General features: G+C 58.5%; 1 protein-coding gene across 2 annotated transcripts; it reads right to left on the bottom strand.

Moving 5' to 3' along the window:
• Positions 1-164: 164 nt before the first annotated feature.
• On the bottom strand, positions 165-15988 carry LOC136569986 (procollagen galactosyltransferase 1-like). Of its 2 annotated transcripts, none has more exons than XM_066570386.1 (12): positions 15711-15988; positions 14677-14787; positions 13188-13305; positions 12110-12244; positions 11129-11333; positions 9610-9729; positions 8191-8267; positions 7199-7305; positions 5530-5662; positions 4273-4400; positions 2177-2383; positions 165-1469 (listed from the first exon to the last, which is right to left on the bottom strand). In XM_066570386.1, exons 1-12 carry the CDS (start codon positions 15986-15988, stop codon positions 1178-1180), a joined length of 1911 nt encoding a protein of 636 aa, XP_066426483.1. In that variant the 3' UTR covers positions 165-1177. The 2 variants fall into 2 exon arrangements, with proteins under 2 accessions (XP_066426483.1, XP_066426484.1); XM_066570387.1 differs by lacking the exon at positions 15711-15988 and adding an exon at positions 15480-15495.
• Positions 15989-16196: the final 208 nt, after the last annotated feature.

The following is a 16196-nucleotide window of genomic DNA, read 5'->3' as shown; positions in this document are numbered from 1 at the left end:
TTTATTTGGGAATAAAAGGGGGAAAAAACACTAAACTGGAGTTAAAAATAAAAATAAAACCTTCTTTGGGAATAAAAGGGAATTAAAAAAACCCCAAAACTGGGATTAAAAATAAAAAACTTAATTTGGGAATAAAAGGGGAACAGAAAAACTCCAAACCAGGATTAAAAATAAAAATAAAAACTTTATTTGGGTATAAAAATCCCCCAAATTTTGGGGATTTTGGGGTCAGGGCTCGTCGCGGGCGTCGCCGGCGTTCCATGGTTGGGAATTCTGGGATTCCTGAGGGAATTTTCCCCAAAAATCCCAAATTTTGGGAATGTTTTTGGGGGGCTCTTGGTGTCCTGCCAGGGGTTGGGAATTCCGGGATTCCTGAGGGAATTTTCCCCCAAAAATCCCAAATTTTGGGGATTTTGGGGTCAGAGCTCATCACGGGCATCAGTGTTGTTCCATCTTTTGGAATTCCGGGATTCCCATGGAAATTTTTCCCCAAAAATCCCAAATTTTCGGGGGCTCTGGGTGTCGTGCCAGAGTTGAGAATTCCGGGATTCCTGAGGGAATTTTCCCCAAAAATCCCAAATTTTGGGGGGCTCCAGGTGCGTGCTGGGGTTGGGAATTCCAGGATTCCCATGGGAATTCCTCCCCATTATCCCAAATTTCCCCAAACTTTGGGGATTCGGGGATTCTGGGGTCAGAGCTCGTCGCGGGCGTCGCCGTCGCTCCACGGTTGGGAGTTCTGGGATTCCTGAGGGAATTTTTCCCTATTCCAGAATTCCCGATCCCAAATTTTGGGGATATTTTTTGGGGGGCTCTTGGTGTCCTACCATGGTTGGGAATTCTGGGATTCCTGAGGGAATTTTCCCCCCAAAATCCCAAATTTTGGGGCTATTTTTGGGGGGGGCTCTTGGTGTCGTGCCAGGGTTGGGAATTCCAGAATTCCCATGGGATTTCCTGCCCATTTTCCCAAATTTTGGGGATTCCGGGCTCAGAGCTCGTCGCGGGCGTCGCCATCGCTCCACGGTTGGGAATTCTGGGATTCCTGTGGGAATTTTTCCCCAAAAAATCCCAAATTTTGGGAATGTTTTTGGGGGCTTTTAGTGTCACACTGGGGTTGGGAATTCTGGGATTCCTGTGGGAATTTTCCCCCAAAAAATCCCAAACTTTGGGGGTTCCGGGCTCAGAGCTCGTCGCGGGCGTTGCCGTCGCTCCACGGTTGGGAATCCGGGGGTTCCCGCGGGAATTCCTGGTCCCCGCCCCCATCCCCGGTTCCGGGGGGCTCCGGGGGGCTCCGGGGCCGGGAATTCGGGGGTTCCCACGGGAATTCCTCGTTCCCAAGGTCCCAGCCCGGGGCTCTCTCGGTGTCGCTGACGTAGCCGGGCTCCCCCGTGTAGTGCGTGGGGAAGAGCAGCAGCGGCTCCGCCGAGAACGCCAGCAGGTCCCGGCGGGAAAAGTGCCGGGAGTACTCGGGGCTGGGGGAAAACGGGGGGAAAATGGTGAAAAATGGGGAGAAATGGGGGGAAATGGGGAATAATGGGGGGAAAAATGGGTTAAAATGGGGAAAATGGGAAAAAATGGGGGGAAGATGGGGAAAAATTGGTTAAAATTAGGGGAAAAACGGGGGGAAATGGGAAAACATGGGGGAAATGGGGGGGGAAATGGGGGAAAAAGAGGTGAGAGATCTGGGGGAAGTGCTGGGAGTACTCGGGGCTGGGGGGAAAATGGGGAGAAAATGGGGGAAAATGGGGAAAAACGGGGGAAATGGGGGAAATGGGGGGAAAATGGGGAGGAAATGGGGGGGAATGGGGGAAAAATGGGTTAAAATGGGGGAAAAAATGGGGGGAAATGGGAAAATGGGGGGAAAAACGGGGATAAAATGGGGAAAAACGGGGGTAATGGGGGAAAAATGTGTTAAAATGGGGGAAATGGAGGAAAAGGGGGAAAACGGGGGGAAAATGGGGGGAAATGGGAACATGGGATGCCAGCTGAACATGAGGGGCAGGAATTCGTCCCTGATTCCCACAAATCCCACAAACCCCACAAATCCCTGACCCCAAACCCGGTACCTGGGGTGCCGGTCGAACATGAGGGGCAGGAACTCGTCCTTGTATCCCATAAACCCCATTTATCCCATAAACCCCATAAACCCCAAACCCCACCAATCCCATAAATCCTGTACCTGGGGTGCCGGTCGAACATGAGGGGCAGGAACTCGTCCACGGGGATCATCTTGCCCAGGGGCTCGGCCGCCAGCAGCTTGCGGGCGCCGCGCAGGGACAGCGCGTAGCCCAGGCTCCAGTAGGAGTAGCCCGGGCGCAGCAGCTGCCGCACGCCCGGCACGCCGCGCTCCGAGCGCTCCGGCTCCAGGCGCTTCCGGCCCAGGTAGCTGCCAACAGCGGGGTCAGCGGTGGGATTGGGGTCAGTGGGGTCAATGACATGAATGGGGTCAGTGGGGTCATGGGGGGCAATGACATGAATGGGGTCAGCGGTGGGATTGGGGTCAGTGGGGTCAGTGGGGTCAATGACATGATGGGGTCATTGGGGTCTATGGGGTCATGGGGGCAATGACATGAATGGGGTCAGTGGGGTCAGCAGGGTCATGGGGGGCAATGACATGAATGGGGTCATTGGGGTCAATGGGGTCAATGGAATGATTGGGATGAATGAGGTCAATGGGGTCGTTGGGATCAATGGAATGATTGGGATCAATGAGGTTAATGGGGTCATTGGGATCAATGGGATGATTGGGATCAATGAGGTTAATGGGGTCATTGGGATCCATAGGATGATTGGGATCAATGAGGTTAATGGGGTCATTGGGATCAATGAAATGATTGGGATCAATGAGGTCAATGGGGTCGTTGGGATCAATGGAATTATTGGGATCAATGAGGTTAATGGGGTCATTGGGATCAATGAAATGATTGGGATCAATGAGGTCAATGGGGTCGTTGGGATCAATGGAATGATTGGGATCAATGAGGTCAATGGGGTCATTGGGATCAATAGGATGATTGGGATCAATGAAGTTAATGGGATCAATGGGATGACTGAGGTCAATGGGGTCATTGGGATCAATGGAGTCAATGGGGTCATTGTTATCAATGAGACCAATGAGACCAATGCAGTCAATGGAGTCAATGGGGTCATTGGTATCATTGCGATGAATGAGATCAATGGGATCAATGGGATCAATGGGGTCATTGGTATCATTTTTATGAATGAGATCAATGAGACCAATGCAGTCAATGGGGTCATTGGGATCAATGTTGTGAATGAGATCAATGGGATCAATGGGGTCATTGGTATCATTGCGATGAATGAGACCAATGCACTCAATGGGGTCATGGGGGTCAGTGGGATGACTGAGGTCATTGGGGTCGTTGGGATCAACGGCATGATTGGGATGATTGGGCTGAATGAGGTCAATGGGGTCATTGGGATCAATGGAATGATTGGGATGAATGGGATCAATGAGGTCAATGGGGTCGTTGGGATCAATGGGGTCAATGAGATCAATGGGATAACCGGGGTTCATGGGGTCATTGGGATCAATGGGATCCAAGAGGGCCTCGGGAAATGGGGCGCAGTGGGGTGAGGATGAGGATGATGAGGATGATGAGGAGGATGAAGGCTCACATGAGGTCCCAGGGGACTGGGATGAGCTTTGGGATGAGGATGAGGATGATGAGGGGATGACGATGAAGGCTCACGTTGAGGTCCCAGGGCAATGGGATTGGGATGAGGATTGAGATGAGGATGATGAGGATGATGATGAAGGCTCAGAGGTCCCAGGGGATTTGGGTTTGGATGAGTTTTGGGATGAGTTTTGGGATGAGGATGAGGAGGATGAGGAGCATGAGGAGCATGATGATCAAGGCTCACATGAGGTGCCAGGGGATTTGGGTCGGGATGAGGATGAGGAGGATGAGGATGATGAGGATGATGATGAAGGCTCACATGAGGTGCCAGGGGATTTGGGTCGGGATGAGGATGGGGATGAGGATGAGGGTGAGGATGATGAGGATGATGATGATGAAGGCTCACATGAGGTCCCACGGGATTTGGGTTGGGATCAGGATGAGGATGATGAGGATGAGGATGATGAGGGTGAGGATGAAGATGATGATGAAGGCTCACATGAGGTCCCAGAGGATTGGGATGAGGGTGAGGAGTGAGGTGAGGATGAGGATGGGGATGAGGATGAGGATGGGGATGGGGATGATGAGGATGAGGGTGATGAGGGTGAGGATGAGGGTGATGATGAAGGCTCACATGAGGTCCCAGTCGATGGCCGCCCGCTCCAGCTGCTCCATCAGCTCCGTCAGGCGGCTGCGGAAGAAAACCTCGAAGCGCAGATCGTCCTCGAACACCAGCGAGCGCTGCAGGCCCCGCGCCGAGATCTGGGAACGCGGGGACGGAGCGCGGGGACGGAGCACGGGAATGCCGGGAATGGAGCACGGGAATGGGGAACGGGAATGGAGCACGGGAATGTGGGGACGGAGCGCGGGGACGGAGCACGGGAATGCCGGGAATGGGGAACGGGAATGTGGGGATGGAGCACGGGGATGGAGCACGGGAATGCCAGGGAATTCCAGGGATTTGGGATGGATCCCGAAACTTCCAGGGGTTCCCGGGATTGGGGATGGAGCCCGGGAATGCCGGGGATGGGGATGGAGCCCAGGAATTCCAGGGGTTCCAGGGATTGGGGATGGAGCCCAAGAGTGCTGGGATGTGGGATGGAGCCCAGGAACGCTGGGAATTCCAGGGGTTTGGGATGGAGCCCAGGAATGTCGGGAATGGGGGATGGACCCTGGGAATTCCAGGATCTGGGACGGAGCCCAGGAATTCCAGGGAATTCCAGGAATTGGGATGGACCCTGGGAGTGCTGAGAATTCCACAGATTCTGGGATGGACCCTGGGAATTCTAGGGATGCTGGGATTTGGGATGGACCCCAAGAGAGCCATTCCCGTCCTTGGGAATTCCCCGGACCCTCTGGATCCTTCCAGACCCCCCAAAATCCCAAATTCCTGCCCAAAATTCCAAAATTTCCCCAAATTCGGGGCTCCTCCCCTCCTGCCAGACGCGGAAGTGGCTGAGGAAGCAGCGGCTCCTTGGGAACCCCTTGGATCCCCTGACCCCCTGGACCCCAAATTCCATCCCAGACCCCCCAAATTCCCAAAATTCCCCAAATTCCCGAATTTCGGGCTCCTCACCTCCTGCCAGACGCAGAAGTGGCTGAGGAAGCAGCGGCTCCTTGGGAACCCCCCGGATCCCCTTGGATTCCCTGGACCCCAAATTCCATCCCAGACCCCCCAAATTCCCAAATTTTGACCTCAAATTCCCAAATTTCCACCCCAAATTCCGGAATTTGTGGCTCCTCCCCTCCTGCCAGACGCGGGAGTGGCTGAGGAAGCAGCGGCTCCTTGGGAACCCCTTGGACTCTCAGATTCCCTGGACCCTCCGGATTGTTCCAGACCCCCCAAATTCCCAAATTCCCACCCAAAATTCCCGAATTTGGGGCTCCTCACCTCCTGCCAGACGCGGAAGTGGCTGAGGAAGCAGCCCACCTCGCCGTGGGTCAGGGGTCTCCCGTGGAAGGGGTCGCGGTACCCGGGCAGCATCCGCACCCCCAGCGCCTCCACCTGGCTGCGGTTCAGGGCCCTGCGGAGCCACGGAACCTTCTGGAAAAGGGACCCTGGGGGGGGATCTGGGGGGGCTGGAACAGGCCAGAGGCTGGGGAAATTCACCCAAAATATGGGGGGAAAATTGACCCAAAATCTGGGGGAATTCACCCAAAATCTGAGGGTAAATTCGGCCAAAATCTGACAGGAAATTGACCCAAAATGTGGGGGGAAATCACCCAAAATCTGGAGGAATTCAGCAAAAATCTGGGGGGAAATGGGGAAATCTGGGGGTCTCTGGGTGGGGTTTGGGGGGGGTCTCTGGCAGGGGTCTCTGGGGGGGGTCTCAGGGTGGGTCTGGGGTCTCTGGGTGGGGTTTGGGGGGGTCTCTGGGTGGGTCCTGGGGGTCTCTAGCAGGGGTCTGGGGTCTCAGGGGTTCTCTGGGGTTCTCTGGGAGGGTCTGGGGTCTCAGGGTGGGGGTCCCTGGGGGTCCTCTGAGGGTCCCTGGGGGTCTCTGTGTGGGTCTGGGGTCCCTGGGGGTCTCTGGGTGGGGGTCTCAGGTTGGGTCTGGGGTCTCTGGGGGTCTCAGGGGGGTCCTGGGGTGTCTCTCTGTGGGTCTGGGGTCTCTGGGGGTCTCTGGGGTCTCAGGTTGGGTCTGGGGTCCCTGGGGGGTCTCTGGGTGGGGGTCTCTGTGTGGGTCTGGGGTCCCTGGGAGTCCCTGGGAGTCTCTGTGTGGGGTCTCTGGGGGTCTCTGGGGTCCCTGGGGGTCTCAGGTTGGGTCTGGGGTCCCAGGGGGTCCCTGAGGGTCTCGGGGGTCTCTGTGTGGGGTCTCTGGGGGTCCCTGGGGTCCCAGGGGATCCCTGGGTGTCCCTGGGGGTCTCTGTGTGGGGTCTCTGGGGTCTCTGTGTGGGGTCCCAGGCTGGGTCTGGGGGTCTCTGTGTGGGGTCCCAGGCTGGGTCTGGGGGTCTCTGTGTGGGGTCTCAGGGTGGGTCTGGGGTCCCTGGGTGTCTCTGGGGGTCCCTGGGGGTCTCTGTGTGGGGTCTCTGGGGTCTCTGTGTGGGGTCCCAGGGTGGGTCTGGGGGTCTCTGGGTGGGTCTGGGGGTCTCTGTGTGGGGTCTCTGGGGTCCCTGGGGGTCTCTGGGGGTCCCTGGGGGTCTCTGTTTGGGGGTCTCAGGGGGGGTCCTGTGTGGGTCTGGGGTCTCAGGGGGGTCTCCGGGGTCCCTGGGGTCTCTGTGTGGGGTCTCTGTGTGGGGTCCATGGGGTCTCTGTGTGGGTCTGGGGTCCCTGTGTGGGGTCCATGGGGTCCCTGTGTGGGGTCCCAGGGTGGGTCTGGGGTCCCTGTGTGGGTCTGGGGTCCCTGGGGTCCCTGTGTGGGGTCCATGGGGTCCCTGTGTGGGGTCTCTGTGTGGGTCTGGGGTCCCTGTGTGGGTCTGGGGTCCCTGGGGTCCCTGTGTGGGTCTGGGGTCCCTGTGTGGGTCTGGGGTCCCTGTGTGGGGTCCCTGTGTGGGGTCCATGGGGTCCCTGTGTGGGTCTGGGGTCCCTGTGTGGGGTCCATGGGGTCCCCGGGCTCTCTCACCGCCCGTCCACGGCCTCCACCAGCCGCGGGGCCACGCCCAGCTCGTGCAGCGAGCGCAGCATCCGCGCCCGGCGCCAGGAACGGCGACGGAGATTGATCAGGAACACCTGGGGGAAAATGGGGAAAAATGGGGGAAAAAATGGGGGGAATTGGGGAAAAAATGGGGAAAAAATGTGGGAAATGGGGAAAAAATGGGGAAAAAATGGAGAAAAAATGAGGGGAAATGGGGAAAAAATGGGGGGAAAAATGGGGGGAATTGGGGAAAAAATGGGGGAAATTGGGGAAAAAATGGGGAAAAAATGGGGGGAAAATGGGGGGAATTGGGGGAATTGGGGAAAAAATGGGGGAAATTGGGGGGAAAATGGCGGAAATTGGGGGGAATTGGGGAAAAAATGGGGGAAAATGGGGAAAAAATGGGGGAAATTGGGAAAAAAATGGGGGGAAATTGGGGAAAATGGGGGGAAATGTGGAAAAAATGGGGGAAATTGGGGGAAATGGGGAATAAAAGGGGAAAAATGGGGGGGAATGGGGAAAAAATGGGGGGAAGTGGGGGGGAAAGGGGAAAATGGGGAGAAATGGGGGGGAATGGGGAAAAATGGGGGGAAATTGGGGAAAAAATGGGGGGGAATGGCAAAAAAATGGGGGGGTGGAGAAATCTGGGGGAAATGGGGAAAAATGGGGGGAAATTGGGGAAAAATAGCGGAAATGGGGACATCTGGGGGGGTTCACCCAAAATCCAGGCAGAAATAGGGGAAAAATAGGGGGAAATGGGGAAAAATTGGGGGGAAAACAGAGAAATCTGGGGGGAAATGGGGAAATCCAGATATCAAGCAGAAAAAAATGACCCAAAATCCAGCAAAATTGAGGAAATGAGCCAAAAATGCCAAGGAAAAGGAGGACAATGCCCCAAAATCCCAGGGGAAAGGTGGGAAAGGCCCCAAAGGCCGAGGGGGATGGGGATCCCGGCCGGAATTCCGAGGGGGGGCTCCAACCTCATCAAATCCCAGCTTGTCCAGGACCTTGGGAGGGACCCACACGTGCGGGGAAGGCTCGGCCGGAGGGAGCTTCACTGTGGGAAGGGGAAAATCCCGTGGGAATGGGGCCTAAATCCCATGGGAATGGGGCCTAAATCCCATGGGAATGGGCCCTAAATCCCGTGGGAATGGGCCCTAAATCCCGTGGGAATGGGCCCTAAATCCCGTGGGAATGGGGCCCTAAATCCCGTGGGAATGGGCCCTAAATCCCGTGGGAATGGGCCCTAAATCCCGTGGGAATGGGGCCTAAAATCCCATGGGAATGGGGCCTAAATCCCATGGGAATGGGGCCTAAAATCCCATGGGAATGGGGCCTAAAATCCCATGGGAATGGGACCTAAAATCCCGTGGGAATGGGGCCCTAAATCCCATGGGAATCAGCCCCAAAATCCCATGGGGATGGGCCCCACATTTCATGGAAATGAGTCCCTAAATCCCATGGGAATCAGCCCCTAAGTCCCAAAGGAATCAGCTCCAAATTCCCAAGGAATGGGCCCCTAAATCCCGTGGGAATGGGGCCTAAATCCTGTGGGAATGGGGCCTAAAATCCTGTGAGAATGGGCCCTAAATCCCATGGGGATGGGAAAATCCCAAGGGAATGGGCCCCTAAATCCCAAGGGAATGGGCCCCAAAATCCCATGGAAATGAGCCCTAAATCCCATGGGAATGGGCCCCAAATTCCAAAGGAATCAGCCCCAAAATCCCATGGAAATGAGCCCTAAATCCCATGGGAATGGGCCCCAAATTCCAAAGGAATCAGCCCCAAAATCCCATGGAAATGAGCCCTAAATCCCATGGGGATGGGCCCCAAATTCCAAAGGAATCAGCCCCTAAATCCCATGGGAATGGGCCCTAAATCCCATGGGAACATTTCCCATCCTGGGGGTGAAGAATTCCCAATCCCAGGGCTCCCATCCCAGGATCCTTCGCCTCCCCCAGGATCTCGAAGCTCTGAATCCCTTGGGATCCTTTGGGATCCCTCCCTCCTCCACAATCCCAAAGCCCCGGATCCATTGGGATCCTCTGAGATCCATTGGGATCCTTCCCTGCCCCACAGTCCCAAAGCCCTGAAATCCACTGGGATCCTTTGAGATCCATTGGGATCCACTGGGATCCATTGGGATCCCTCCCTCCCACACAATCCCAAAGCCCTGGATCCCTTGGGATCCTTTGGGATCTTTCCCTCCCCCACAATCCCAAAGCTCTGAATCCACTGGGATCCTTTGGGATCCTTTGGGATCCATTGGGATCCCTCCCCCCCAACCCTGAGGCCCCAGATCCTCTGAGATCCTCTGGGATCCTCTGGGATCCATTGGGATCCTTCCCTGCCCCACAGTCCCAAAGCTCTGGATCCTCTGGGATCCCTCGGGATCTCACCCATGATCTCCAGCTGGACGTGCAGGAAGTTCTCGGCCTCGTCCCGCAGGGAGCTCTGGGATCGCAGCGGCACCGGCAGGAACCCGAACTGCTCCCGGTTGGACACGAACATCTGGACCCCTGGGATAACGATGGGAATAACGGGAACAATGGGAATAACGGGAATAACGGGAACAACGGGAATAATGGGATTGGGATCAGGGATGGGAACCCGAACTGCTCCCGGTTGGACACGAACATCTGAACCCCTGGGATAACGATGGGAATAACGGGAATAACGGGATTGGGATCAGGGATGGGAACCCAAACTGCTCCCGGTTGGACACGAACATCTGGACCCCTGGGATAACGATGGGAATAACGGGATTGGGAATAACGGGAATAATGGGAACAATGGGAATAACGGGATTGGGATCAGGGATGGGAGCCCGAACTGCTCCCGGCGGGACAGGAGCACCTGAACCCCTGGGATAACGGGATCGGGGATCCGTCGGGATTGGGACCAGAGCGGGCTCAGGATGGGGGAGTCACCCCGAAACTGGGATCACCCAAATACCAACCCAATCCCAACCGAACCCAACCCAACCCAACTGCATCCCAATCCCAACCCAACCCAACCCAACCCAACCCAACCCAACTGCATCCCAATCCCAAACCCAACCCAACCCAACCCAACCCAACTGCATCCCAATCCCAAACCCAACCCAACCCAACCCAACCCAACTGCATCCCAATCCCAAACCAACTGCATCCCAATCCCAACCCAACCCAACCCAACCCAACCCAACCCAACTGCATCCCAATCCCAACCGAACCCAACCCAACCCAACTGCATCCCAATCCCAAACCCAACCCAACCCAACCCAACCCGACCATCCCAACCCAACTCAACCAAACCCAAGCCATCAATCCCAACCAATCCCAACCCAACAATCGCACTCCAACCCAACTATCCCATCCCGATACCAACCCAACCCAACAATTCCAACTCAACCCAACCCAACCCAACCCAGCCCACCAATCCCATGCCCACTGCCTGTGCTCACTGGCATGGGGGCAGGCGGCGGCGAACACCAGGATGTCATCCCAACCCAACCCAACAACCCCAACCCAATTCACCCCAACCCAACCCAACCCAAACCAACAATCCCAACCCAATTCAACCCAACTCAACCCAACCCAACCCAGCAATCCCAACCCAGCCTTCCAATGCCACTCGCGGTGCTCACCGGCGTGGTGGCAGGCGGCGGCGAACACCAGGATGTCGTCCCAATCCCAACCCAACCCAACCCAACAATCCCAACCCAACTCAACCCAACTCAACCCAACCCAACCCAGCAATGCCAACCCAGCAATGCCACTCGCGGTGCTCACCGGCGTGGTGGCAGGCGGCGGCGAACACCAGGATGTCGTCCCAATCCCAACCCAACCCAACCCAACAATCCCAACCCAACTCAACCCAACTCAACCCAACCCAACCCAGCAATCCCAACCCAGCAATGCCACTCGCGGCGCTCACCGGCGTGGCGGCAGGCGGCGGCGAACACCAGGATGTCGTCGAGGGGGCCGGCGTAGCCGGGCGGGGGCGGGTGGAAGGCCAGGTCCCGCGCGCGCTCGCGGCGCAGGTCCAGCAGGAACGTCGAGTGCACCATGGGCACCGCGAAGCAGCCGCGGCGCTCCCGGCGCCGGATCGGCAGGTAGGCGGCCGTGCGGCGGTAATAGCCCTGGGGATGGGGAGTGACCACTGAGTGACCAATGGGAGTGACCAATGAGTGACCACAGTGACCACTGAGTGACCAATGGGATCGGCAGGTAGGCGGCCGTGCGGCGGTAATAGCCCTGGGGATGGGGAGTGACCAATGAGTGACCACTGAGTGACCACTGAGTGACCACGGAGTGACCACTGAGTGACCAATGGGAGTGACCACTGAGTGACCACTGGGAGTGGCACTGGGAATGGTGCCAGGAGTGGGAGTGTGACCACTGGCAATGGAACATGGGAATGGCTCCACCTCACCTGTGCCACACCCTCACCTGTGGGTGCCACACCCTCACCTGTGCCACACCCTCACCTGTGCCACACCCTCACCTGTGGGTGCCACACCCTCACCTGTGCCACACTCTCACCTGTGCCACACCCTCCCCTGTCAGTGCCACACCCTCACCTGTGGGTGCCACACCCTCCCCTGTGCCACACCCTCACCTGTGCCACACTCTCACCTGTCTGTGCCCTCACCTGTGGGTGCCACACCCTCACCTGTGCCACACCCTCACATGTCAGTGCCACACCCTCACCTGTCAGTGCCACACCCTCCCCTGTGCCCACTCTGCCCTGTGCCACACCCTCCCGTCAGTGCCACACCCTCACCTGTCAGTGCCACACCCTCACTTGTCAGTGCCCTCACCTGTGCCCACCCTGCCCTGTGTGTGCCCGCCCTCACCTGTGCCACACCCTCACCTGTCAGTGCCCACCCTCCCCCGTGCCCCGTGCCCTGCTCACCTGTGGGGTGATGCCGCACCAGAAGTTGGAGTAGGCCGCGCGCGAGTCCAGCATCGGCGCCACCACGGTTCTGTTCTCAGCCAGCAGCACGGCCAGCGTGTCAGGGTGCACCAGGACATTGTCTGCGTCCAGGAACTGAGAATGACACACCTGTGTGACACCTGGGACACACCTGTGTGACACCTGTGACACCTGTGTGACACACCTGTGTGACACCTGTGACACACCTGTGTGACACCTGTGTGACACCTGTGTGACACACCCAGCGTGTCAGGGTGCACCAGGACATTGTCTGCGTCCAGGAACTGAGAATAACACACCTGTGACACACCTGGGACACACCTGTGTGACACCTGTGACACCTGTGTGACACACCTGTGTGACACCTGTGTGACACCTGTGACACACCTGTGTGACACCTGTGTGACACACCCAGCGTGTCAGGGTGCACCAGGACATTGTCTGCGTCCAGGAACTGTGAATGACACACCTGTGACATACCTGGGACACACCTGGGACCCCTCCCCAAATTCAGGGACCCCTCCCCAAATTCAGGCACAGCCACTGGGTTCAGACCCAGCCCTGGGTGTCCCCAGTGTCCCCCACCCCAGGGCTGGGTTTGTCCCCTTTGAGGGGGCTCAGGGACCCTTGGGGGACCCTTGGGGACCCCTCCCCACATTCAGAGACCCCTCCCCACATTCAGGGACCCCTCCCCACATTCAGGGACCCCTCCCCAAATTCAGGACCCCCCCAAATTCAGACACAGCCACTCCCAGCCCTGGGTGTCTCCAGTGTCCCCCACCCCAGGGCTGGGTTTGTCCCCCTTGAGGGGGCTCAGGGACCCTTGGGGGACCCTTGGGGACCCCTCCCCACATTCAGGGACCCCTCCCCACATTTGGGGACCCCTCCCCAATTCAAACACAGCCACACCCAGCCCTGGGTGTCCCCAGTGTCCCCCACCTTGGGGCTGTGTTTGTTCCCTTTGGGAGGCCTGGGGACCCCTCCCCGGTGCTCAGCAACCCTTGGGGACCCCTCCCCACATTCGGGGCCCCCTCTCCACATTCAGCCCCCCCATTACCAGCAGGTAATCGGCCCACATGGCCCGGGCGGCCTCCAGGGCCTCCTGGCGCAGCCTCATCACGTGCTCGTAGCGGGCGGGGCTCCAGTGCTTGGGCCCCTCCTCGTCGGGGAAGGACCTGGGGGGCACCGGGGGGAACCTCAGACACCCCAAAATCCTGAGGAGACCCCCCCCAAAATTATAGGGACCCCCCCGAAATTTGGGAGCCACAGGGACCCTCGAAACCTGAAGAAAACCCCAAATTGGGGACCCCCAAGGGACTTTTCCTCTCAAATTTTGGGACCCTCCTCATTGGGGAAGGACCTGGGGGGCACCGGGGGGAACCTCAGACACCCCAAAATCTTGAGGAGACCCCCCCCAAAATTCAGGGAGAGCCCCCCAAAATTATAGGGAGCCCCCCAAAATCTGTTACCCACAGGGACCCTCAGAACCTGAGGAAAACCCCAAAATTTTGGGTCCCTCCTCATCGGGGAAGGACCTGGGGGGCACCGGGGGGGAACCTCAGACACCCCAAAATCCTGAGGAGACCCCCCCCCAAAATCCAGGGAGAGCCCCCCGAAATTGTAGGGACACCCCCAAAATCTCGGGGGAGCCCCCCGAAATTTGGGACCCACAGGGAGCCTCAAAACCTGAGGAAAACCCCAAAATTTGGGGATTCCTCCCCTCAAATTTGGGGTCCCTCCTCATTGAGGAAGGACTCGGGGGCACTGGGGGGGAACCTCAGACACCCCAAAATCCCGGGGAGAGCCCCCCGAAATTGGGGACCCACAGGCCCCCCTCAAGCCCCTCCCCAAAGTGACCAAACCCCCGAAATTCCACCCTGAACACCCCTGGGACCCCCCACCAAAAATCCCCCAGGAACCCCAAAAATGAGTCTGGACCCCCAAAACTGTATCTGAGCCCCCAAAGATGGTTCTGAGCCCCCCAAAAATGGCTCAACCCCCCCAAAATGTATCTGAGCCCCCTAGGGATGGTTCTGGGCCCCCTAGAAAGGTGTCAGGGCCCCCCAAAAAGTGCCTGAGACCCCCAGAAATGGCTCTGAGCCCCAAAGATGGTTCTGAGCCCCCCGAAAATTGCTCAAAGCCCCAAAATGTATCTGAGGCCCCCCAAAAACTGTTCTGAGCCCCCCAAAATCATGTCAGAGACCCCCAAAAATGAGTCAAGAGCTCCTCAAAACCTGTCTGAGCCCCCCTAGAATTGCCCAAGCCCCCCAAAAATGCATCTGAGACCCCCAGAGATGGTTCTGAGCCCCCCAGAAAGGTGCCAGAGCCCCCAAAAATTGCTCAAATCCCCAAAATTGTATCTGAGCCCCCAAAAAGGTGCCTGAGACCCCCCAAAGATGGTTCTGAGCCCCCCAGAAAGGTGCCTGAGACCCCCAAAAATGGCTTAAAGCCCCCGGAGATGGTTCAGAGCCCCCCAGAAATGGCTCAAAGCCCCCAGAGATGGTTCAGAGCCCCCCAGAAAGGTCCCAGAGCCCCCCCAGACTGACGTGGGCTCCTCCTGGTGCCTCCAGAGCACGCGGTGGTAGCGGCCCCGCACACGGCCCAGCCACTCCAGCAGCAGCGAGGAGGTGTTGTCAACGCTGTGGTCAACGGCCACCCTGAGGGGACATCTCCGTGTCACACGGGGTCACTCGGGGTCATAGAGGGGTCACACGGGGTCATACAGGGTCATACAGGGTCAGTGTCACACACAGGGTCAGTGTCACACACACACACACACACAGAGGTGTTGTCAACGCTGTGGTCAGCGGCCACCCTGAGGGGACACGGGGACATCTCAGGGTCACACGGGGTCACACGGGGTCACACAGGACAGTGTCACACAGGGGGGTGACATGCACAGGGTCAGTGTCACACACGGAGCCCATCCCAGAGTGTTCCCCACACTCCCCTCACTCACACAGGTCCCCCAATGTCCCCTCAGTGTCCCCCAATGTCCCCAGACCCACCAGCATCCCCAGTGTCCCCAAACCCCACAATGTCCCCACACCCCTCCAGTGTCCCCAGTGTCCCCAGACCCCCCAGTGTCCCACAATGTCCCCCAATGTCCCCACATCCCCCCAGTGTCCCCACCGTCCCCAATGTCCCCATGCTCCCCAATGTCCCCACGCCCCCCAGCGTCCCCACTCCCCCCCAGTGTCCCCACGCCCCCCATTGTCCCCAGACCCCCCAGTGTCCCCCAGTGTCCCCAAACCCCACAATACCCCCAGTGTCCCCACACCCCCCAGTGTCCCCAGTGTCCCCCAATGTCCCCACGCCCTCCAGTGTGCCCCACTGTCCCCAGACCCACCACAGCGCCATCCTGTCCTTGGTGTGACGTGTCCCCCCAGTGTCCCCAGTGTCCCCAATGTCCCCACACCCCCCCAGTGTCCCCAGTGTCCCCCACTGTCCCCAGACCCACCACAGCGCCATCCTGTCCTTGGTGTGACGTGTCCCCCCAGTGTCCCCATGCCCCCCAATGTCCCCCAATGTCCCCACTGTCCCCACGCCCCCCAGTGTCCCCCACTGTCCCCAGACCCACCACAGCGCCATCCTGTCCTTGGGGTGCCGCAGCCTCTCGAGCCCTCCCAGCACCAGCGGCAGCGCGTGGGCCGCGTTCCGCGCCAGCAGCGCCACGGCCACGCGCGGCGGCCGCAGCGGCGACTCCGGGTTCCAGCGCTCCTCGGGGAAATACCCGAGGGCCGGGCCGGGCCCCAGCCCCAGCCCCAGGCGGAGCCGCCCGGAGGAGCCGCCCGGGCCCCGCTCCGGCCCCGCCAGCAGCAGCAGCAGCGGCAGCAGCGGCCACGGCCGCGCCGCCATCTTGGGCCGCCCTCACGGCAGGCCACGCCCTTCCCCCCTCAGGCGCCTCACGATGGACACGCCCACACACCCGCTGATTGGTTAATCCGCGCCGTGACCACGCCTATAATGCCATATATGGGGGTGGCCGTGAAGCAGCTCCGCGTATGTAGGTTTAGCTTGGCCACGCCCACTATGAGACCACGCCTCTTTGGTAGCTATATATGGG

The sequence above is a fragment of the Molothrus aeneus genome, unplaced genomic scaffold (genome assembly GCF_037042795.1).
Source record: "Molothrus aeneus isolate 106 unplaced genomic scaffold, BPBGC_Maene_1.0 scaffold_30, whole genome shotgun sequence".
Classification (NCBI taxonomy): domain Eukaryota; kingdom Metazoa; phylum Chordata; class Aves; order Passeriformes; family Icteridae; genus Molothrus; species Molothrus aeneus.
Note: the sequence above shows the minus strand (reverse complement) of the source record. Positions and strands in the feature narration are given on the sequence as shown.

Coding starts and splice junctions, on each gene's coding strand:
- LOC136569986 (XM_066570386.1), bottom strand. CDS start 15,988: ATGGCGGCGCGGCCGTGGCCGCTGCTGCCGCTGCTGCTGCTGCTGGCG. Junction 8,268..9,609: donor CGTCCAGCTGGAGATCATGG/GTGAGATCCCGA, acceptor CCCTTCCCACAG/TGAAGCTCCCTCCGGCCGAG. Junction 7,306..8,190: donor ACAAGCTGGGATTTGATGAG/GTTGGAGCCCCC, acceptor ATTTTCCCCCAG/GTGTTCCTGATCAATCTCCG.